The 25,149-nt window shown below is 47.8% G+C and overlaps 1 protein-coding gene and 1 long non-coding RNA gene across 2 annotated transcripts in view; one reads left to right on the top strand and one right to left on the bottom strand.

Moving 5' to 3' along the window:
• LOC119390048 (uncharacterized) overlaps window positions 1-25,149 on the top strand; it is a 68,947-nt gene that overhangs the window by 12,367 nt on the left and 31,431 nt on the right. Inside the window, exon 4 of the mRNA XM_049415199.1 lies at window positions 10,161-10,421. Within this exon, the coding sequence (XP_049271156.1) occupies window positions 10,161-10,421 (261 nt within the window). The remainder of the gene's footprint in view (window positions 1-10,160; window positions 10,422-25,149) is intronic.
• On the bottom strand, window positions 1,945-6,471 carry LOC119390049 (uncharacterized). The gene is made up of 4 exons (XR_007415761.1): window positions 6,229-6,471; window positions 5,796-5,887; window positions 4,013-4,135; window positions 1,945-2,050 (listed from the first exon to the last, which is right to left on the bottom strand). It is a non-coding gene; the product is annotated as an uncharacterized LOC119390049 (long non-coding RNA).

Genomic DNA, 25,149 nt, shown 5'->3' with positions numbered 1-25,149 from the left:
GCGCTCATGTTACGGAGCGTACGAAAGTAGAACATGAGCGCGAACTATCAAGTGTCACAGCTCGACACTTGAAGCACGCTAGTTTCCTTCGCTGCTTCGGCCGCCTTTGCAACAGGAGCGCTGTTCGAACTGAGAGTATCCATTGGCGAGCCTTATTTCGTATAGCATTAGTTTCTTGCTATCGCATTCATTGCTTCGCCCTTGTGGCGAAGCTGTGACTTTTTTATTATTATTATTTTGCTTGCCAGCTCCGCTGTTTACTCAGATTTCACAGGCGCGGAACTGGCTTTCATTGTTTCGTAAAATAATACCACGGACAACTCCTGTATCACTCTGTGTGTCGCCACCCCTTGCTGACGCAAGGGGTCGTTAAGGTAATAAAAATGAAACGAAAATCCACCCTGAGAGCAGCCCGACAACAGATAGAGAGAGGGGGACGAGGATCAATAGGCCCACTAACTCGTTTGTGACGTTAACAATATTAGCTTAACGTCACAGAGGGGACTCTGTCGGCACCATCCGCAATGTTTCGAGGTGCTGCCAACTCAGTTGACGACTCATTACTTTAAAACCAAATTAATGTGTGTTAAGGCAACGGTCAGCGCTAATAATCGGTCGGAAGTGCCCACATGTGCAGGGCAACCAAACACAAGCATGTCATGTTTGTAATTTTGGTGTCAGAGGTCCTTTAAAGAACATCAGGGTGTCGAAATTATATCCGGAGCCCTTCACTCAGACGTGCTTCATAATCGTATAGTGGATTCTTCAGGTGAAAAACCCAGCAATTATTATTCTACTGTCGCTCGGCGCAGGCCACGTTAGAATGTATGGCAACCTTCGCGAGCCTTTTGGAATGTTCTGACAAGATTGCGCGCACTACGCGAGGACATGGATTTATTCTGGAACTTGCGCGAGCACCAGCCGTAACGCTGGAAATATACGATGCCCCACGTGCGATTGCCGATGTGTCTCACCCGCTCGTTAGATTATCGATGACCTGTGTCTGTGCTCACCGCTGGTGCTACTTGCCTGTAATGTGAGTGTTGCTTTTACATAGGTACCGTAAACGTTACTTGCTTTGCCGGCCAAGCCTGTAGAATAAAGATTGAGATCTTTACCGGTTTCAATGATGCATTTTTCACCGTCACAACCACGTGACAATATGACACCGCGATGCTGTCGCTGTGTGACGTCCTAATTGTTGGCAGTCGTTGAGAGAGAGAGAATGTTTTCGTATAGCTTGCGGCCACGGTTGCGGCAAACAACGTTTTTATTAAAAGCAATCTTGCGTCCGCCTCGGCGATGTTACGGTGCTCGGCTGCTGACTCGAAGGTCGCGGGGTCGATCCCAGCCGCGGCGGTCGCATTTCGATGGAGTCGAATTGCTAGAGGCTCACGTAGTGCGATGTAAGTGCACGTTACAGAACACCAGATGGTCGAAATTTCCGGAGCCCCCAGCGTGCCTCAAAATCATGTCATGCTTTTGGAATGGAAAACGCCAGATACCACTTAAAACAATCCTGCAATGCTCAACGCCTACGCGAAAAGGAATGCAATTGAACAATTAAAAACGCTTCAATGACTGATAAAATTACAACTTCAATACCTGCCCCCTTCCTGCTCCATGCATGTTAGGAAATTTTAAAAAAATATCGGGGGCGCACGCTACACATGCAGAACGAGACTTTTCGAAACCATAAAATAATTACGCATTGCGACGAACTTAACGAACGAAAGCGTCTCATTAAAAACAATGTTAAAACTGAGTCCCACGGTGTGTTCGTCCTGTCCACGCCTTTCGATTGGGACGACAAGACGTCTTGCTTGTTTGCCGGCAGCCTCATTGGCTAAGCTGCCCGGAGGCAAGCCACTCCTCCTCCTCTTCTTTGACGTCACATTGCCATGATCCTTTGTACCTGCATAGCCCTCTTAATGTCGGCCATCTTCTTCTCGCTGGTTGCAGATGGCTGGCGATGGGAGCGAGCCCTTTTAATCAACTCTTCCTCCAACTTATCGTTGACGAATTCAAACGCAATTTCTGCGTCGCACACCTGCAAGCAGCCACAAAGAAACAACGCGTGAAAGTTGACATGTCTATAGCCGCTTACTACTTCAGAAGTCTGCTGCACTTTCTCCTCAAAGGCGAATGCACACAAGCCTGCACCAATGGGCGCTCATTCCAGATTGACGTCATGAGCCTAACCTCACGAGCCGGGATGTAATCCCTGCCAGGGAGGCCGCATTTCGATGGAGGCGAAATGCTATAGAGACCCATGTACTTAGATTTAGGCGCACGTTAAAGAACCCCAGGTGGTCTAAATTTCCAGAGCCCGCCACTACGGCGGGACGTAAAACCCCGCAAATTACTGCCAAATTTTGTCGTGGTGTGTGTGGTAGCGAACTATAATGCGCGTCGATGCCCTCCCGACGAGTTGAGCGGTATCTGCCGAGTGGCAACCTGAGCGACACGGCTGTATAAAACAGATAACACAGATAGCGGAGGTTCCACGGAATGATATAGGTTTAATTTGACTTACAGCCCTTGACAATCGATTTTTACGGTAAGATAGTTAGAGGTAACAGAGTGTAAAGGAAAGCTTACCAGTATATGAGTGAACTATCAAAGCGCAGTAATGCTGAAAACGCCGCGACACAGTTTATGGAATTTTTCAGATCGCGATGGTAAAGTTTTATGCCGTACACCCGCTGGAAACATTGATAGGTTAGCGCGACAGCGAACATACGCTCACCGTGCCGGGAATTGATAGGATGTACCAGTATGCGCAAGCCATTAACGGCAAACTTAGATGTACTTTGGCTTTGAGCAAGGAGACTTGCATAACCGTGCATTCCCTCACATACTCGAGTGCGCATAAAATTACCCAAATTCTCAATAATAATAATAATAATAATAATAATAATAATAATAATAATAATAATAATAATAATAATAATAATAATAATAATAATAATAATAATAATAATAATATCTGGCGTTGTATGTGCAAAAATCACGATATGATTATGAGGCACGCCGTAGTGGAGGGCTCCGGAAATTTCGACCATCTGGTGTTCTTCAACGTGCACTGACATCGCATAGTCACGGCCGCTCGATAAAAAAAAAAGGTTATCGAGCGGCCGTGACGCTGTACACGGGCCTCTATCATTCCAACTCCATCGAAATGCGTACGCCACGGCCAGGAGCCAATCCGCGACTTTCGCGGTCAGCAGCCGAGCACCGTAACAACTGTACCACCGAGGCGGACGTCTTAAAGGGACACTAAAGAGAAAAACGATTTTTCTCGTGTTAGTAAATTACTCTTTCACGATACCGAAATGAGCACTCTTGCCGCGAGAAGACGCTTGGTAAGCGAGAAAACGCGCAAAAAAAAAGAAAAAAAAAGACCAGGTGGGGACACCACCTTGAAATTCCCGCATCAGTCAATGTGACGTCATAGATTTTGACGGCGTCTGCTAGGGCCTGCGTAGTTCCTAATCGGGGGAAAATGAAGTAAGTTATCTTCCGAGGGAGCCAAACTTAACATCCCGAGCTTCAGCAAATTCCTTTGAACAAATGTGGAAAAGTTTGTATGGGGGCTTGTATGAGCTAGTTGCGCTTCGTCTGTGTAGTCCCTGTCTTTTTCTTATCCTCAACTTTGCAGCGCTACCTTTTTTCCTAGAGCAAATGTGGCCAAAATACGGAAAAACACTTCCAAAATACGTGACGTCAGCACTGGAGATCTTGGCGGGAAATTTAAAAGAGAAACTTTGACAGATTTTCTTGCGTAATAATTAACCTCCGGTGGCGAAACTAACCACACTAGAGTTTGCAGATCACAATTTTTCAGTCTAAAATAATTTATTGCTTCACTTTAGTGTCTCTAAGTTCTTCTGCGGAGCAGCGCAACGCGCACTTTTTCCTTCTGGCCTACAACCAAGATGTCTAATACCGTAATTTCTAATCACGCCCTTTGTACTTGTTGGCGCCACATTTCAAGAATTTTCTGTATTACCGGATGAATATTCGAATCAGAATCCTCCTCCTCGGTATCCGATGGTGAGCGATTGGAACGAAGCCGATTCTGCATCGCTTCGAACTGTTGCACCATGTATTCGTGATTGTCTGCGTCAGGACCCTGCAAGCAGCCACAACGAAAAAAAAATTTTTGAAAGTCGACATATCTATAGGTGTTTCCACCGATATTCTTCAGTAAAACGTAGTAAATACGAGTATCGAGCAACTATATAGTATGGCGGCAAGCTCTCCCTCCTTGGCTTGTGCGAGCCGAAGCGGCCGCTTCTAAGGTACTAAGTGGGTTTAGCGCGGAACTTTATAGTAGGCTACCACTTAAGAAGTCCGGTGATGCCGCACCCAGACGACATAAGCGCGACAACCGATCGTCTCCGCGACTAAAGAAATAGTCCCACTCAAGCACTAGGCAATGTTCTCCGAAGTCAGGGTCACCGGCCGTCCGGCTCATGACGGCAGTCTGAAGTGTGCACCCATTGGTGCAGACTTCTGTACATCCGACTTTAAGGAGGAAATGCCGCGGACTTCTAAAGTTGTGTCCAACTATAAGTGACGACGTTCTTGCTCCTTGTGTGAATTATAGCTTACGTGCTCAGCGTAGTTGCCCGACTTAGACGTCGGGGAACGACGCTATCGTAGCCCTTAGATTCAGCAACACCTTCAGCAGTGCTATAGATTAATGTTCCAGGAGTTGATGTTGTTGCCAGGCCTAGACGGCGAGATAACGTTGAGGCCGACGTTGCAACAAGGTTGTCAGGCGTCGTGACCTCAGTCAAAAGCGACTGCAAACTGCAGAGTGCTTTCGATCCTTTTGCGGAACAAAAGTTCGATCGTAAGGGGGGAAAAAAGAAAGCTGCGCACTTGATGTATGGCGTTTTCGATTATGCGCCGTCGTTGTTCACCGAACAGTCGACCACGACACAATTCAGAGCACTTGAACGCATGACAAAGTGACTGCCATATGTACAGCCAGAATGGCGCGTCTCTCTGTGCACGCCCGTAGGCATATCCGGTTATTGCTTCCGCCAGCGCATAGATTGAAAATTATCAGGATATTGGCGCAAAAGACGTAACCAAATACTATAGATCAACGTGCAAGACGCTAACGCTCCCAATGCTTCATACATAGACGAGTGACTGCGATCGCTGCCGCGACGGCATGTCGCGGCTAGATCGTAATAATCTGCGAACCCTTGGGGGAGGAGGCATTTTGGAGTGAGTTAGAGCGCGGAAAGCCGTGCATACCAGCCGTATAGTAAAGACAAGCTCCTCTACAACAGGCAGCACCCCAGTAGATGGCGCAGACGGCAACACACGCTCACGTAGTCCACATTATTTTGTGGTCGACTGTGCATTACAGTAGCAGAGTTGCCGAATGATGATACAGCTGATGAGTGGCAAAAGGAGTGACGCAATTCCGGGCAATCAGGAGTCTAAAGGCGCCGCCTTCTGTATTGCGTGCAGTGAATAGCGTAGAAAGGGGCACGGCACTTATTAAGGTTGAAGTCTTGGAGTTCTGGTATAGTATAACAGCTGGATTCGAGGGGGTACACAGAGGAGATGCCCACACAGCAGTGCGCTCTGCTTTGAACGTCTCTCTTCTGTGTGTCCCGTCAAATTGCAACGCTACGCAACTTGAAATACGGCACTGTTGTAGTGCAATGCTTCGTCGGGAAGCGTGGTGCGATGTCTAGCAGCACATTGGTGCGACTGGTGAAGACACGTAAACAGAGAAAGATGTAGATAAATTACGGTGTGGCACATACCTCTGGAAAAGATGAACATCTGGCCATGAGCGACTGTATAGCGGTGAAATTTCTGCTGAGTTCTATACTGGCCACCGGATCCCGTTACCAGGCTGCGATAAAAATCGACATTACACGTCGTGCTGCACGATACTTCGGAAGGGCGTCTTGGTAGACGTGTGCATGCTATAGACGAGCTGCAGAAACTACAGGGCAGCTTACCTGCATATAAAGGACTCATGCACAACGACGGGTGGGGAGACGCCATCTATAGCCAATCCATTACCAAACATGGGAAACGCTACACTGCACGTAACAATTGTAGCAAGGACGAGGGGCATCGCAATTTACATGAATATTTCGTTGTGCAGGAAAGTGGCCTTGTAGATTTTACAATTCACCTTAGACGACCGTTGTTAACAACTCAAGAAGGTGATAACACTCATGAGCATACCTCTGGAACAGTGGAACTTCACGCCACGGGGTTTGGTGTGACTGTGGCAATATCCTCGTATTTTCGCCGCAGCTGTCCGTATATTAAATGTCTACCTGCAAGATGGGTACTACCCTGCTGTGGAAACAAGCGCGCCGTGGTGCCATGCAGAGCATCGCAATCGCTTCCCAACGTCACTAGCTACAGAATTTGGTAGCCTTGAAGTATATATAAACCAACAGTTCAAGTGCAGGCCACAGCGTCGCGTTGTCATGCAAAATTAAACTCGGTTGGAGGTTCTGCAAAACCTTTTTATTGCTAAAATGTGGCAGTTCATCTCGCGTTATCCTTCAAAGATGAGCTCGTTCAACCAACGTTTGTCCAACGTGAAAACCGTCCTAACAGTTATCGATAAATATTGACGCACAATCACCCGAGACATATTTTTGTTCTTCGTCATCATGCGCGAACCATGAGCGCGGCAGAATTAAACTGCGCATGTCAGCTCTCGAGTGAACGCCTCAAGTAATTCTTATCTAGTCTTCTTTCAACGAACAGCTAGCAGTTCGCACGAAGCGCTTAAAACACATCTGTCTTGTTCTGAATGCGCAGTTATGGATACAAATCTCCGGCTAGTGTTTATTTTTTTCGTGTTTTGTCGTGAGAAGCTTCGGCACAGTTCGCAAATTTTAGTTCAGCGCTTGGAGATTATTGCGTATCGAGGTAGAACCAACGCTCCTTCGCCGAGCGGCCAGTCTGAGATAAGACAGCTTTCCACTGGCAATCATCGATTAAGCTGCCGATCCTTTGTGCGCAGCCGCGCGGTAACGCGCTATTCTTTAAATGGACTTACTTTGTTTCAATATATTTCGCGGGCTTCCTCCCTTGAACAGAGCAATTTTTTGGACTAATTCCTATTTAATACAGTATATATATATTGCTGCGCGCGCGCGTGTGTGTTGCGGCAAAATACACTTCCTCTCTTAAAGTTAAAGCCAAGATGTGCGTCGTACACCTTGCTGGAGACACGTGATTTTGACGTATATTTCAATTCCACTACCACAACTATCTCACTGACATTAACATGCTAGTTAATCAAACTTGTTGAATTTGATGCTAGGGACTAAACACACACACACACAAAAAAAAATACCCGCCGTTATGGAACTAGGATTCAAGTGACATGAAAATGGCTTTCTTTGCGTAGAGGGACCAGTCTCTCTCACTCTCTTCTTTTTAACTTGCTGCATAGTTGCCGAGACACACAAAGCTATTCGCAATGCCCATAGACTGTCGCGCCACCGAGCGGAATTCAGGAACGTCCTCTCGAGGAGGGTTAGTAGACGACAAAATGGCGGCACTATGCAGCCGCTCCCTTGTTCGGCTATGCTAGCCTCATTGTTAACGCGTTGGCAAGAAAGGAACACTACGACTTTGCATGTTCCCTGCATCAGTGAACAAACCGGGCCCTCCGTGACACGAGAAATCTGATTCGTTCTTGCGAGACGCGAAGTTTTCGTGAAAATACGTGGCAACTCGCGCTTTCAATGCTAGCCCACAGTGTACACATACTACAGCTTCGCGAGGCTTTCTGTAGCCACGTAGGTAAGTTAAATGTTATCGTCTGACATATTCAGTTGAAGCTCACCCTGTTTTACTTGCATATATAATTGGTCCGTGTTTCTTGTAGTGCATGAGTCCCATAACACTGCACGCGGGAGGGAGGTCGCGCGGGCTCGCGATGTGCTCATGTATAACTGAGCGATCTCAAGTTGGCGATACATTAAAATAGGGCCTCTATCCTTTGTCAGCAAAGCGCTGTTACGAATCGTGCGAGCGACGTTTCAATCATTCGAGGACGCGTCTGCTCGACGCCTTTCGTGGAGCGAACGCTTTCCATCCACGCCGTCCTTCGCCAGTGTGTTGGGTTTCATAGCCACCGCTGCGCCGCTTGTTTTTGTACGTTTGTTCATAGGTGGCAGCACACTGCAAGCGATTTGCTCGTTGACCGATCTGAGAGCGAAATGGCGAAATGTTCTCCGCGCCCAGACGCCTCTGTAATTTAGGGTGCCTTGATGCCCGCGAGGCACTCTACTGTAATTGTAAACGTGGTGACGCGGAGCGGTCGAAGTTGTTCGGCGGCGGAAATTCTTCAGATTGCTTTCAGCAGTGATGTTGAAAGAAACCGTCTTGACGACGAGGATTTTTCACTGGACGTAGAAGACTGTGAAGGCACCGAGAGTGACAGCGACGGTGAACGATCAGCTGCTAACTCACGAGGAGCGAGTTGCACTTCACGTCCCCCCGTGCGTTAATGTTCTTTCACGCTCGTAAGTCAGTTTGATTGTATTTAATGTATAATATCCTTGAGCGAGATCAAAATAAAAGCATAGTTCCTCTTGTGCATTGCATGTATCACAATTATTGTGGATATTACGGAGCGCCGCATGCCGCCAACACGCTCGAGCTCGACCAACGAAGCGAAATGGTTAGAGCGATGGAACGTGCAGTCACGGCCACAATCCACGCCTCTCGGCGAACTTCTTCGACGTTGCGAAAAGCATACGTGTTTATTCTTTTCGATATTCATGTTTCGATCGTGCTGATCGAACCTGCAACATGCGAGTGAAGTACACACGGCTAGAGTCTCAGCATGGCTGTGACACAAGCGCTACTGAATGGCATGTTAAATGCTTGTGTTCCGTTGAAGACGTAACTCCGCGTTTCCGACTGCGCAAGTAATGACGACAGGGTATTATCACAGAACACTTTTATGTTTTCAAGCCATCATCACGCGCAGCAGCGATGGCGCTACTCGCTGGCGGCCTACTACTGCGGCAAAACCATCAGGCAGGCTCGGTACGTACTACCTCGGAGTGCCGTTCAGCTCATACGTCAATTCTAGTTCATACAGGTTTATGTAGCACGCACAGGATTTCGCAAAGCATCGTTATGCACAGTAACGGTCGCAGCAAATAATTAGGTGGCGAGTACTTAGCACTTTCCATGGTTTGGGAAAGTATTTTAGTCTCATATCCGTTTCAGCGCAGCTCATGACTTCATCCGGTGAAAGTGGCACGGTCCGTACGTCCGCACGTCCTATCTGTTCCTATGCTAACAAACGGGTTGACCCTCCTCCTGGCGCCATCTTGAAAAGCACGGCGCGCCACCTATAGTTCGTGGGCATTGCGAATACAGTGCGCTCACTAATACATGACTCTTATCAAATTCAGATAAAGATGGGTCATAAATGTGGTCCGGATGCGCCGCGTTGAAAGCCGCACTCAGGGTGTCAATCATGCTATCTTACGGTCACTTGTATAAGTGGCAGTAATCTCGCGCGCTTTTTTTGCCGTTGTAGCTTTACAGATGATGCAGCGGGAAGTGTATAGGCTGCAGGTATCTAGTAACTCCAGGGAAAGCTATCAACATTAACCGGAAAACATCATTTCTTTTGTATTTTTTCCTGGTCGTTTTGTGCGGTTTCATTTCGGAGTAAAAAAAAAATGAAGGATCAATTAACTTTGCGGGCTGTTACCACGTTTGAAACAAATAATCTTCTTTGCCTGTTTGCTTTAGTTGTGTTTTGACATGCTCTGATAATAATAATACCGGGGGTTTAACGTCCCAAAACCACGATATGATTATGAGAGACGCCGTAGTGGAGGGCTCCGGAAATTTCGACCACCTGGGGTTCTTTAACGGGCACCTAAATCTAAGTACACAGGCCTCGAACATTTTCGCCTCCATCAAAAATGCAACCGCCGTTTTTGACATGCTCGGGATGCAGAAGTTGTATAAGCCGCTGGCATACTGGTAATGGTGATGACGATGGCAGATTGGTGGGACATGTGTGCGGACGGACGGATGGACGGACGGATGTGCATCTGCGAAAATGGCAGTGCTGGTAGTGTGCGTATACTTACGATGCGCTGTATTCTCCGGTGTCGCAGGCTCACTCGGCGGGCGTGACGTTCTCGTGGACTGCGCTCCAGTCCGGCCATCCGTGGCCGTCGAACGCGGTACGCCTGACTGCGTACACCACGTCTTCGGACCCGGGTCGCACGCATCGGACGGAGGAGTTCTACTACGGCCGCAGCCCCGGCTTCGGCCGCAGTTCGCTACTCGCAGGCGTCGTGCGCTTATCCGAGTCGTCCAAGCTGATCGTCATCGACAACCAGCGAGTTCGCCTGTTCCCGCAATACGAGCTACTGGTGAGCGCGCGCGCAGTTTTAATGTCGGCAGACCGGCGTTTGTCTACGCCTGGACCGTTACATTTACGTTTGTGTTCATATATCTACGTAACCGTTCTCCTGAAATTACGACTACTCAATAAGAGACGTTATATCGTAAAATGTCTTGCATGCTCTCGTAGACGCATATATTCTCAAATATCGCGGATAGGCACCCGTCAATGGAGTTCTCGAAAAGCGACAGCAGCGCTCGAAGCCTAGCGAGCAGAAGCAGCAAAATATCGGGCCCGGCAGTGCATTTTTGGGGGGTCACACATACTTAAAACACCCCAGAGGGGATTATGGCGGCACCCAGGAAGCCTTCGTTGGAAAGGTGCACAAAAGGGAGACTCTTGAGCCCGTCGATGTGTTCAGCGAACGTCTAATTTTTTTCGGTATTCCTGGCAGCCGATGCCAGCGATACTGAGGCGCCAAATAGGAGCTCCGTCGCGCCCTCTGGTTAACGACGGGTATCTATGGCATGTCGATGTGACAAATATTAGCGTGCGTAAGAGCGTGTTAGCATGGAATGTAGAACATTCGCAATGCCGTCTATGCGCGCCGTCATACCACATTACTGCGAACGCCATTGCGCGCCTTCTGATTGACGCTGACTTGCTTGTTTACAATGGCTGTGGCGGATACATGCAAGGGTGTTCCGCCAGCAAGACACCCATTTCTGTAAATTTTAGAAATATGGGCGCTAAGGGTGCTTTTACATGTAATTCACCTACAAGCGTGTTATTTTTCTACAGTGTGTCTTGAAAGTGCGAGAATCTGCCCCGATGACAACATTGTTGGTCCTTTTGTTTGCTACAGCCCGATGACAACCTTGTTTATTTGGCGTTTTAGCTTGCTACAGAGCGCTAGATGAACGAATGTGTGTCGTATGAGATGTGCATTAAGAATTTATAGTAACCAAATGAATAAACGATGTTATGTCTCTCTTCATGACAGCCTCGCAGACACAGTTTTTTAGGCTGGGAGTGACTCAAGGACCCCATTTTCTATTAAATGTACGCAGGGGTCCACAGCTAAAGGAAACATCGGAGCGTGTGGCGGCAGCTCGGCGTCACCGCCGGCCAGCGGCTGCAACGAGATTCGCGCAGACGCAGTGAAGGCCAAACCCCATATGCGCGAAAATGCACGCGACAGCGACGAGCGATGCTATGAGCGACGAAACGAGCCGTTCGCGCGACGTGTCGCGTGGTCGATTTCGCGCGATCGCTCGGTTTTTCAGATTTGGAATCCATCGCTCGTCGCCCGGAAGTGCTGTGCTCAAGCAGCCAATAGCAAAACACCGGAACAAGATGCATCAGTGACGTATTGCTGATTGCCGCCACTTTCTTATCGACGCGCACCAACAACAACGTTCATCAACATGGCCAACGGCGACGTTGACGTTGTTGAACGCGAACGTGCGTTACGGGACCTCAGGGCCGGGAACTACAAGTCCCGCGCCCTCTGTGACGCGGCTTGGCGGCACGTAGCAGCAGTGATGGGATCGAAAAAAATGCTGCAAGACAATGATAACCGTTTTATGTACAATTAAGCAACAAAACATCGTATTTTACATGCATACCGCTGACAACGGGCCACTTTTGGCACAAGTAAACGCCCTCATGCTAGAAACAGTGGAGATCGCTCGCCGAAGCGCCGAAGCTGTCGCGTGAATGGGGTTTGCCCATCCAAGCGACCGCTTGCGCGAAGACCATCTACGTCGCGTCGCTCGCCGCTGTGGCGTGCATTTTCGCGTATATGGGGTTTTGCCTTGAGCACCGTGCCCGGTGCTCTTTCTTCGTCTGCTGCCGTCTGCTTCCGCGCTGCGAATCGTCGCGAAGCGAACCGTTGACACGAAGAAAGAGCACCGGGCACGGTGCTCACTGCGTCTGCGCGAATCTCGTTGCAGCCGCTGGCCGGCGGTGGCGCCGAGCTGCCGCCACACGCTCCGATGTTCCCTTTAGCTGTGGACCCTTGCGTACATGTGTTTCAAACGTACTAGTAACCTCTCTCTCATGTGCAAGGCCAGCTTCGATTTCAAACACGTGCACATGGAAAGCTGAGATGATATTGCTCTGTTAAGACATCTGCTGAACCGATCTGAGTGAATTGCTTTCAAAAGAGCAAGAGAACCGAGTGAAATGTAACGTGGGAAACTTGGAAATTATCCAAAGAGAAAGAAAAAAAAAAACAGGGCGAAGCCAAGCACCCGAGATTGTCTACCGGCACGCGTGCGGACAACTTTGGAGGCTGGGAACGAAGGTCGCGGGATCGAATCCCGGCCGCGGCGGCTGCATTGTCGATGGAGACGAAAATGTTTGAGGCCCCTGTGCTTAGCTTTAGGTGAGCAGCATTTTGGGCTAGTTGGTGTTCCATGACATCAAAAAAATTGCGCGACGAAAACACGGACATAAGAAGACAAGTACAAACATAGCGCAAATAGCTTTAGGTGCACGTTAAAGAACCCCTGGTGGTCGAAATTTCCGGAGCCCTCCACTACGGCGTCTCTCATAATCATATCGTGGTTTTGGAACGTTAAACCCCACGTATTATTATTATTATTATTATTATTATTATTATTATTATTATTATTATTATTATTATTATTATTATTATTATTATTATTATTATTATTATTATTATTCGGAGGCTGCGAACCACGACTTTTTATTTAGGCGATTTCCACTGGAGGCGCGGTTTGAAACCGGGAAAAGGTCAATTCTAGACAGCATAATCCAAAAAGAATCTTTTTTCTACGATTAGAGGACTTAATGGACGCGGTTTACAATATTGTGGATACCTTTTTGTTGCCGAGTTTGATATATCATGCTGTAGCAACGGTGCCGTCAGACTCGTATATGCCACTTACGAGTCTGACAGATTCATCTAAAGTATCCTGTAACATAAACGCAAGTCCGTCAAATCACCCACATTATTTGCTAAGATAGGCATAACTTGGACGACAAACCGCAAAGTAGTTAGCGAATCGTAAACGTCCTAATTTCATTTGTAAAACTTCGGGACGCACGTTTTAACCGCGAAGTCTAAGCAACGCTGTGAGGGAGTTGGAATCATTTAGACGTAATTTTTTTTTCCTTAGCACCGATTTCTCCGAGTACGCGGTGATAACGAGCGTCTTGCTTTTGTGCACCGCCCTTTTCACGGTGAAGCTTCTGTTCAGACGGGAATTTACCAATTTTATAAACTATATTGTCCAATTCTATATTCTGCTGCTTGATTAACTTTGAGTAATGAAAACGTCTACCCTGCGAAATTTGCCTTTGAAAGGTAATCACCGTCGTATCGCGAAAGAGTGGGAACACTGTGGGCGCAGAAAAAGGCGATCCTCGGCGGCGGAGTAGGCGAGTCCTTGTCCTGACGTCACATGGCCGTGATTGCAGCGACGCTGGTGTTCGTGGCTTTACCTTCAAGGCGAAAGCCTTAGATGCCTCATCAAACGTGAAAATGAAGAGGCGTCCCGCGTCAGCGGCAAGACAAGTGATGTAAAGAATCATTGTGCGGTGCCGTCACTATATGACGTCGCAGATCGCCGAAATATGCGACGTCATCATGAGGAGTCAGTGACGTCACATGATGACGTCATCACATGACATCGTAACTTGGTTTACGGTGGGCTGATCACATCACGGAGGCAGTGCAAAACCAGGGGAGGTGCCTCCGATCCTGGAGGCAATGCAAAACCACGTTAGGTGCCGAAAGCTTTCGGAGGGTGGCGGGGCAGGAAAATTTTCATCGACCGAGAAGAAAGAGAACATGGCTCCTTCCAGTCGTCTTAGGTGGGTGCGTAAGGGACCCTGTGAGCTTTTTCTTGTCGTAGATACCCGTCACCTGGACAGTTCGCTCAAGGGAGCGACAAGCAGGATTGCTAGGTTTGGCTACTTCATTAGGCTGACGGCGGCACAAAAAAAAAAAAAGAACGTCGCGGCTACTTGGCTACCTTTTAGCTACTTTCTTGTTCCCTCGATTTGAACCAAGTGATCAACAGTATCTTGACATCGCACCCGCTGGCGTTCGAGTATGCGGTGTCAGAAAATGGCGGCCCAGGTGTGTTTACAGCTCCCGAAATCGAATTTGGCGCTTGCATTATAAGCAAAATACTTTTGGGATACGTGGCTGATACTCGAAGAAAAACTGTCGCATGGGACCTCATTCTGCCGACCACCTATTGCTGAACGCGACCTTAAACTGTAATTAGAAGGGAATAGGACAATTGAAAGCGCTCCGCTTCTAGGAAGCTCTGCACTCATAGACATTGGAAGTCAGATATCCGACGAACTGTCCGCGGTATTTCTTAGAAATTGTCGTGGACTGCGACTCTGCAATATCGACTGCTCGGACTTCACGATCACGCGAGAAACGATTGCGAAAGTGATTACAATTTATGCTTCAATACCAGTAACTGATGAAAACATCCGTAAACAAGGGGTGGGGCTCGAGCACCAACCCTCTGTTTACGGATTTTTTCATCGAAAGCTTCCATCTTCCACTTCTTGCCGTTTCTTGGAATCCCAGTAACTGCGATTTTGAGCACACTCATGCAGTATTCATTTTTTCTTGTCGCCAGAAAGCTGGTACTTCTAAGTCACGCTGGGTGAGTGAAGATAGTGTCGTTTCTGCAACAGCACATGAAACTTCGCCATCCTGCACGAAATGATTGGTGTATGCTTCAATCTCAGTAGTTGTGACATTGAAGGGTTCTTGCTGTACTTATTTACATTTCCACCAAAAGTCTATTGCATTTAGTTATTTGAGGGGAGATGCGGGTCGAAAAACTCGAGTTTTTAAAAAAATTATCCACTTTTTCTTTTCACCTGTTTTGTTAAGATTAGTATCTCTACTGTTCTGAAAATAAAAATCAATGTCGAGACTCAACAGGAAATGCGTTAAAATTGCGTCAAAAGAGCACAAGGTGGCTGTTAATCTTGACCGAAAGTGTGACGTCTTCTAGCACCTCGCGGTCGATAACGCGCGGCCGCTCGCCATTGGGGATCGCATGAGGAGATCTTCAAATAACCACGGTTTCCCGCGCTGCAGAAGCGCAAGAAATAATAAAGAAAGCATGATTTTGCCGCGCTTTTCGAGCGCTGCGACTGGCTTTTAAACACGTGGTACGGATCGGGGACCGCCATTGGCCGCTGCACGCCTTGCGTGTTGTGAAGCCTGCTTGCAGAGTCCGTGTTTCATCGAGCTGCGCAGCGGAACGTTTCTCTCGCGTATTTATTCTCATCATGGACGAAGAGAACCGTAGCAAGCGCAGTCATCGGCCAGTGAAGTATCGCTCGGTGAACAAATTTCGAGTGCGCCGGCGCAAATCGAAGCCAAACACTCGCCGAACGGCAAGTGCGTCATAGCGACGGCGACGGCGATGCTTCCGACGAGTTTGCCGCGGCGTTCGAGTATGTCAGTGCCCCTCAAAGAGAAGATCGGACTCTTCGACGACGAAGAAAGATCACGGTAGAAAGTCTTCCTTGATCGCTGACATAACAGCATTGAACATCCTCGTGATCGGTGCAGTGTGTCCAACGGGTCACCGTTCGGGAATACGCGTCCGGGAACCAGCTTACGCAAAGGCGTCGTTTCTGGAACTAAAATGCGATAACAGCGAGTGCCCCGAAAGTATTCTTTCGATGACGTATACGTTGCGGCGAGTTGCTTCGAGCGAGGAGGCCAACGTAGGGGCGGCGAGTGACGGACCGATCGCAAGCAGAACCTACGGCAGCGGGAGCTCGCGCAATAGCTACTCTGCTCGAAAGAGCTGTGAAGGAGAAACATATGGCGCTGGCTCATTTTAGTGGCAGTGGCTACTAGAAGAACAATTCACCTCTTTTGTGTGCAATTTTGATCGGATTTCGTTACCTCTTTCATAAATAAACATCCAATTTTAACTTTAAACTTAATTTTTCTCAAAACACACTTTTTGGCAACTTTTTCAACGTGCCCCTCTTGTTTTTGGTACTTTTGGTGCTCAGATCTGCATGAAATTTTGCCCAAATTTTCTCTGTGTGAGGAGTGCAGTTATCTTCTCGAAATCTCAATATTATGTTATGGATATTAGAAAATTTGCAAGTAAACATTTACTGGGGTCTGGGTAATAAGGACATCCCATGTTTAAATTTTTCACGTCTAGTAAATATTTTATATGCACTTTCTGAATAGTTTTCAGCACTCAACAGTTCAATTGGAGCGATATGAGCCATCAATTTTCAAAATATATAGAAGTTTAAGGATCGAAATAGGGGGGGCTACAAGGCCTATGTTTTACACATTTGTCATGGTGCAGAACAAAAAGTATGCAACTTAGAAAAAAAACTAATTATATATTTGAAATCAGCATAAAACTCTCTACCAATACTTCAAGTTTCATTGCTCTGGGATGACTATTAAAAAAAGTGTCTTCGAGACGCATCAAAACGTCGCAGTTTTTTTCACACACGCGTGGCCCCTTTTGGCTGCAGTTACTGCACGTCGATCAAGTTGGCTACTTTTTGGCTATAGTTTTTCCAATTTCTTGGGCTACCTCTGTCTTTTCGACCTGGCAACCCTGGTGACAAGCGGTAGTAACGCCAAAAACTTGCATGTTTTATAAGGGTGTGCGTATATCCCAAAGTTTCGAACAACGATCGAATCGAGTAGCATTCTATTCGAATTGCTACTCGAGTCGAATAATGAATATTATAAATGCCGACTACCTTTCGAATGCTTTAGATGCGAAGTATCTTAAGGCGGAGCTCAATCCGGTGGTGGTGGTGGTGGTGTGCGGCGTGACCACCCTTACTGCGCATGCGCATACCCTCTCCACTCACCCTCTCCCCTTCCCCTCTCCACTTTCCCTCTCCCCTCCCCTCTCCACTTTCCCTCTCCACTTTCCCTCTCCACTCTCCCCCTCCCCTCTCCCCTCCCCCTTTCCACTCTTCCTCTGAAACGCGGGCTAGACCAAAGCTAGGTGGCTTTGGCTAGACATGCCGAAATTCTCTCCTGCGCAACGCCGCGATGCGCGTCCCCTCCCCTTCTCTCTCCTCTCCTACGCTGCCCCCCTCTCGCCCGCCTGCCCTGTGAGAATTAACGGCCAGGCTAGATGGAAGACACGACGCGCGTAGCGTCCCTCTTCGCGTTCCACGACGCGAGGTCGGTAGCATGCCCAACGAACGCCAACGGAACGCGATCGTGCAAGTGCTCTGGCTTCGCATCGCCTCATGGTCCCCTTTAGCGGGAGATGGTGTGATTTTTCGAATTATAAGCACTGATGAAAAAGAACATCAAAGGAACGAAGCTTTGGAAGAATGAGGGGTAACGTTTCTTGTTTTAATCATCAGATTGCCAAGACCCACGTAGCCCAAGGTTTTATGTAACTATCGACGCTATATTGATTACAGGATTAGGATAAAGGCGTTTTTGCTTATGACTCCAGTGTCGGCGTAGCTAAAGAGTCATTGATCCACTGTCTTCATCATGACATTCATGACGATGTTGACTAACGAACATTGTCTAATATTTACATATGAATTTATTTAAAAGCTGTTGACAAGGTCCCAGCCTCAGTACTGCAGTCACTGCTGTATTTCAACCTGCAGTTACAAAATATTTCTAAGGCTCTACTTGCTGCTGTATTGGAGCTTGCCTCAGTTTACATTATTGTGGTATTTTTTATCGGTTAAAAGTAATCGTATGTCCCTTTGTTAAAGCTTGTGAGTACTTGTTTCAGACAAAATGTTGTGGAATTCTTGGGCTGTTTCGAAAATGGTTACATTACTATTCTACGGATGCTTTAAAAATGGCTGTCTTACTATTCGACTCGGTGTCACTGTTATTCGATTCCTATTCGATTCGGTTCTAAAATTCACTATTTGCACACCCCTAATGTTTCACAAAAAACAAAGCTTGCTGGCGACCACTGAATACATTTAGACGATTAAACACTTTTCTAAATGCTTATGCTCCATTCGTCACAACGAGGCGTAATAAGTGTAGGAGTTTAACGTCCCAAAACCATTATATGATAACGAGGGACGCCGTAGTGGAGGCTCCGGAAACTTCGACCACCTGGGGTTCTTTAACGTGTATCTAAATCTAAGCACACGAGGGTTGGGCTCGAGCATTTCGCCTCCATCGAAAATGCGGCCGCCGCGGCCGGGATTCGATCCCGCGACATTCGGGTCAGCATTCGAGCACCATAACCAAGACCACCATGGCGGGTCAAGCGAAAGCGTCAACTTCTGTTCATGCGCTCAAAACATGTGTGTTTACAGACGCACCTGACTCAGCAACAACTCGAGTTCCTGCCTATGTATCTTACTAGGACGCTCGGATAAACAAACTGAAAAGCCAACTTGGCGCTAACGCATTTTAAAACGCTTAAAACAGAAAAACGCACTGGCGACGTTGCGCCAATCGAAGAAATGATGCCCGAAGCTGTATCCTCTCAAACCTGCTTCGTAGCGGGGGGGGGGAGGGGGGGGGGGGGGGGGGGGCTGCCCTGCTCGTCCATATGTTGACTGCCTGTAACGAGGAAGAAGAAACAGCTGAGAGGGCCGCTACTTTGCAGCGCAAGGTCTGGGGTCAGCTTCGCACTCGGGAGAGGGAAGAGGGCCGACCGTCTGCGATTGCACCGCTCGCTGGCAATCGAAGACAGGCTGGAAAATAGGCGTTTCCTTTTTTTTTTATGTATACGTTTCCTCATAGCCCTATGCTCCGGAGTAACTGAATGTACGCAGATGGGAGCGCTGACGTAGAAACAAGTACGCGTCTGTAACGGCTACGTGCAACCTGTGGTGGCATGCGGCGTCCTCCGGAGACACAGTGAACGCCATAGCTGTTCCACAGCGCTCGTGAGTACTGTGTACACGACAGTTGAAGAACGCCCTCTCTCAAACCTGGCGTCATAGGCGTATCTACCGGGGGCGGGGGGGGGGGGGCAAGGGGGCAAGGGGGGCGCTAGCCCCCCCCCCCCCCCCCCCCCCATCTTCGACAGTGGTCATTGTCAGCTGCTCGGCTGCAGACTGGGAAACTAACAAGTGAGGCAAAGTTTTACTTGAACGCAGCAATGACGTATTTACGTAAAAAAAAGTTTCCTACAGTCCTGCTGTGACGACTGTCCTCCGTGTGTCATGGTGTCATGACCACGCACTGTAGGCTACCTGCGGTGCGGGCTGCCTATTCCACGCATTCGCGCCTTGCGCTCGAGCATTGCAGAGGAGGCTATCTCTCAGCAGGGGCTCTATATAAGATTACAGCAATCTGTCATGATTTTACTTTGTTCGGCCTGGCCTGAAACTTAAGTAATCGGCGACGCAAATACGGGCGGGAACCGGTAAATCTTTTACAGCCCGATCGAGCGCTCTCCTTTTTCAGGAAATTTAGTTTCTTTCTTTTAAAACGAATAGCACCGCCACGGCTTCATATCCAAGCTGCTTTGAGATGATGAGTGTGCAGAAGTGTCGAGCATTTCAGTTGTGCCGATCCAGAAGAGCTAAAAATGATTCCCACTTTGTCTCCGATTAACCTGCTTCACAAGTTGCTTATCATATGGTAGCCTGCAGCGGTCGCGGCGGCTTGTAACAAGGCAGTGGACTCGGCACATTGAGAAGCCCAGCTTTCAAATTTGCCCTGTAGCTTGATCTAATCTATAGTATATACCTCACCAGGGAGATAATCAGCGTCCACTGGACTAAGAAGGTTACCCACCTGCGAAGGATTGTCTGTTCCTAATAATGTTTATTTCTCTCTCTACCTCTCTGTCAGCAACGATGAGTTCACAGAGAGTTGTACACGCGCAAAAACAGCTCAACGTCGTTATACTACAACTGAAAGTATCTGTTATGTGCACATATGAATCCATCTCGTCTCGTCCGCTGCTATAAGTAGCCGCTACCAAAGTGATCGGTGGGCAGCCTTCATGAATTACATTCAGAATGAGACACTGTCTGGCTATTCCAAAAAAAATAGTTATTGTTCAGCGCAGTAATGCGCTGCTTATTGTGCACACTTCATTTTATCGCCGCGAATTTTCGCAGACTTGTGACGCCGCGTAACAAGGAGGCGATTTTATGGCACACCAAAAAATTTTCATGAATAGCGAAGAACCAATGTCGAACAATGCGCCGTATTGAAAATAGTTTATCTTTTTTTAACGTAGTCATCCGTAAGTGGTAATTACGCGGTGGATCACTTACGCGTCATTTGTGGCGTCGTGTTATGAGCAGGTGCTGTGAGCATGACCCAGAAAATTTCGACCAATCATTGACAGCTCACGACCTATACGGAAGGAAACAATGCGGGGCAGTTTAACGTTATAATCGCCCACATTTTTTCAAAGAATATTTGAACTTACACAATTTACGTAGGCTATTTACTTGGAGTAGCCGGAGGGGAGCAGTACAGAGCCGCTTCACGCTTTCCCGTTCACTCCTCACCCAAGCTGGGAAAGCAGGAGGGCAAGGAACGCCACCTAGTATATAAATTCGTAGTCATTTATAACCTTATACTATACACAGCCAGATCAATGTGGTTTCTATAAACATTAATCGTCTGAACTTGGTCTTTTTCTTTAGAAAGACTTTATATTAGAAGGCTCTAACAGTAAAGAAATTGGCACTCGGCTTATTCTGAAGACTTCTGCGAAGTATACCTTGTTTTGTCAGCCACATGTTTTGTTTAATAAGTGAGAATTTAAGGTACTAGAGTCCATAGCAGGTTCTTCATACTCACCGTATTTACAACGCCAAACTGAGACTGTGAAGTTTGCAGATGGAATGCTCAGATGAAGAACAGGTTATTGCGCAGCCGCCGCCACCGCGCAATTATTGCGGCGCGCCGCCGTTAGTCTTTTCTTTTAATTCGAATGGGGAATCTGGAAATAAAATACAGCACTTCGCCGGAGGAACTCTTCTCGATGTGTCCATGTAATTAACTGTCCATTTCAGCGGCCGCTGAATAGCGGGAGCTCGGCGAGAAGGGCGCCCCCTGTTTCCGGTTCTTGTTCTGCAGCGCCATCATGACATTACGAAGCCTTCAAACACTCTCGACACAAATGACAGGGACGGAATGCGCTTCAATGCAACGAACGCAGCCCTCAGAGATCCGATTTTCGGTGCACATGTCTTTTGATCGTGTTAGCCATCAATTTAGGTTTAATGCGGCCGCTCGTCTAACGCAGCTCTGTAAGGTCGGTACGCATTCCCTGCATCGTTCTCAAACAACTGGGACACATTCATATGCACATTCAGACTTGAAAAGTTCCTGTTTCTGTGCATTTCGTCCACTCACTCCTTACGCTAGGAATGTGCTGGCCGGGTTCGGTGCGGCGGCGTGGTCAAGAGCGAGGTGACATCACGGCTCACCGCTTTTTCGAATCACTAAATGCGCTCTGCCGTAATGGACTGTGGACATCTCCTTTGGATGAACACATCTAGAATAGCTCCCCAGAAGTTGTATGTTTTTCTTCTCCAGAAATATCATGAGTACTGCCTGACCTTAACGCTGCCGCGTCCTCCAGCCTTAAAGGGCGAGGACCCAACTCGCTGGATAGCATATTCTTGGAGTTTTGGACCGATTAAACTGTACATAAATAAATAAAGTAGATAAGTAATATATGTATCTCGGTGTGTTAGTACACTTTTCCCTTTCATTCTTACTCGAGTAAATCGATAAATAAATACAGAAGTAAAGAGAATGGCAAACTTATAATATAGCTGAGCTAGTTGGTAGGTAGTCATGTTAAGAAGACATGACGTGGAAACAGGCAATAGAGAAAAGCCGAGAGAGTGAACAGCTATCTCTCACGTAGACCACTACTCGCACTTGATTGATAGGTATGGCCTCTTACGTGGGAATGCGCAGATAAATATTTTTGTCTACCTTCGGTTCCGCCGCTGTGTGATTTTACAATTGTTAGCGGCGTTTCTGCTGTCTTGACTACTCTCATGTGTCCGTGTTTGCACGCCCTGTCTTTATAAAGGGCCCCTAACAGCCTCTGATAATACAACAACAACAAAAAAAAAACAACGAGCGCGTTATTCTCTTTTGGCGTTTCTTGTCTTTTGGTGCACTTCGTGATGCCACAACAGTGATTCACGTGACATCATCAGGGTACATATACTCTCGACTGGTCCATATACGAGAAATAACAGTTGTGAATGGCACTTTGCCACTTTCCTAATTAAGGGGCCCACGGAAAGAATAAAGAGCACCGGTGCGATTGGACATCCCTGGCGAACGCCTCTGTCTACTCTAAATCTTTTTGTCTCCATGCCGTTGATAAGGAACCGGCTGCTCATGTTGCTGTATAATAGCTCTATGCAGCGGACGCGTATGGCTCTGGCAAACCTAATGTTCTCAGAACACAGTATAGGTAGTCATGTTCTACTCAATCGAAGGCGTTTGCTTGATCCAACGACACAAAGGCACTGGTGACCTTTCTGTCGTTGGTGTAGAAGAACAAATCTCTGATCAAGGTAAGTGTTTGAAAAACCGACCTGCCCGGCACTGCTCGCGTTTGCATGGGCGAAACTATATCGTGCAAGAAAGGTTTTAGCCTCAAACCAAGGACCGTAGCCACGAGCTTGTAGTCCGTGTTGAGGTGTGTCATCGGTCTCCACGACCGTGGATCATCAGAATGCATGCCCTCTTTTGACAGCAAGACTACACGTCCCTCGCAGAAGGAGCTCGGCTTTTGCCCGTCAGCAATGAACCCATTGAGCATGTCAGTAAGTGCGTCGCCAAGAACGTTGAAGAATGTTCCATAACACCCTGTCACAATTCCATCAGGGCCTGGCGCCCTGGTAGTGTTAATTTTCCTCAGGGCCTGCCAAACTTCATCTTTTGTTACCTCAGCGCAGAGCACGTTGGACGCCTCGGGGCAAAGCGAGGGCAAGCCTTCAGAAAAGGCTGCGATTCTTTGAGGCTGGTTATCGTCTTTGGTGCGATGCTCTGCCGTGTCGCGCCTTTCAAATTGCGCACTAAAGACTTCTTGAATTGACTTGATATCTGTGACTATGCTTCCGCCCTTCGTCTGCGCTGATACTAGGGGCTGATGTTACCTTACCTCTACTCGCTTCACGTATGCCAAGTTTCCTAGTTCGTCCACAGGAAGGCGCAGTTCCTCAGCGTGCCTGGAGGCCCCGGACCTTTCCCTCAACAAGACGTCATATTTAGCTCTTTTTGCCCCAATGTACTATTTCATTGGGCAGGTTAGAGCACCTGCGCTCTCAACGATTTGAGTACGCCTCGAAGTTTCAGCCAGCTGTGATGTCAGACGTGAGTGGCGCGCTTTCCCTGCCTCCTGGGCAACCGCACGTCATCTGGCCTTCAAGCGGTCCCATGTAGGCGGTGTAATTTGCGGCGAAACTTTATCATTTAGAATTAATGGATCCATTCGCCACAACTTGGAGTCATGCCTTCCAAGCTAAAGCTAAGTGCGAGGCGTGTGTCCACTTCTATGGAGCCAGTTACATAGGAGCACACCTGGCATCGGTCATCCGGAATAGCCTCCGTGCTCGATCTGGTTACTTCGCAGAGTTTGGCTGCCTGTACAAATAGCTCTACTTGCAACTTTCACAATAAATATTACTTCAAAGAAGAAATTGAGTTATCATTTTACCCTTTAAGCAAAAGACTACAAGTTTGTGGGGTTCGGTGTCTACTCCGAAATGGGCCGCTCGTCGACGTCGGGATAACTCAAGAAAACAATTTATTAGTAAGAACTGTAACATTATGGCAACTGGGGCAAAACACGATAACAAGCTTACTACCAAGTTACACGAACAACTTCCGCGCCGGTCCCACTAACCTTGGCCCCGGCGGACCGCACGGCGCGCACACACGCACACCTCACGACAGTTCGCCGGCAACACCCTCTTGACCGTTCGCCATGCCCGGTTATGAAACTTCAATCTGGCGCATGCGAAGTGGCCCTCGCTGCTGTGCCTTGTCACCACCGCTGCTGACATGGGCGAGGGTGGTTATCTGGTGATCATCGAGGGTTCCCCACAAGTTAAAGGGGTGGTGCCATCAAATTCCGAGGCTATAACAAGCCTGTTGTGGGCTTCCTCTGTATGCAACGACACTCCACACGAAGGGTCGGACACAGCAAACGTTTAGAATATATTTTAATTCACTTCCAAAGTGTACCTAAGTGCCCATTCTCCCGACCGAGACCCATCGCTAGGGCGCCAACACTGACGTAGCTATCTAGGATGGGCAACCAAAGTTGTAGTGACGTCACACCAGATCTGCTGTAGTGACGTGAGTGACCTCCGGACCTCCTCCCCCTCCGCAACGTACGTGCCGGCTGTAGTGAACTAGAATATAATTTAGTTCACTATAGTACCGGCAAAGCATCGGTTGCTACATCACTCGCCGAGTTTCGATCGCTTCCTGGCTAAGTGCGTCACATCCTTGTGTGGTCACATGACCAAGCCCCCTACTCTTCTACGTCAGTGCCCAACCTCAGCGCCCAGAAACCAAAACCGAAAATTGTCCACATCAAAAGGCGATATTCAATTATTTAGCGATAATACATGAATATTCGTGCGTGCATCATGCTTCCAGGAGCTATAGGAAACGCTTACATCAAAGAACGCGCAAGCCACAAATTTGGTGGCACCACTCCTTTAAAGAAAAAAAAAATGCTTGGAATGGTGACGTTTAAATGTCAGCTACGAGTTCTCACAAGGGGTTTTTTTTAACCTCCTTG

This window comes from Rhipicephalus sanguineus, chromosome 4 (assembly GCF_013339695.2).
Source record: "Rhipicephalus sanguineus isolate Rsan-2018 chromosome 4, BIME_Rsan_1.4, whole genome shotgun sequence".
Classification (NCBI taxonomy): Eukaryota; Metazoa; Arthropoda; class Arachnida; order Ixodida; family Ixodidae; genus Rhipicephalus; species Rhipicephalus sanguineus.
Note: the sequence above shows the minus strand (reverse complement) of the source record. Positions and strands in the feature narration are given on the sequence as shown.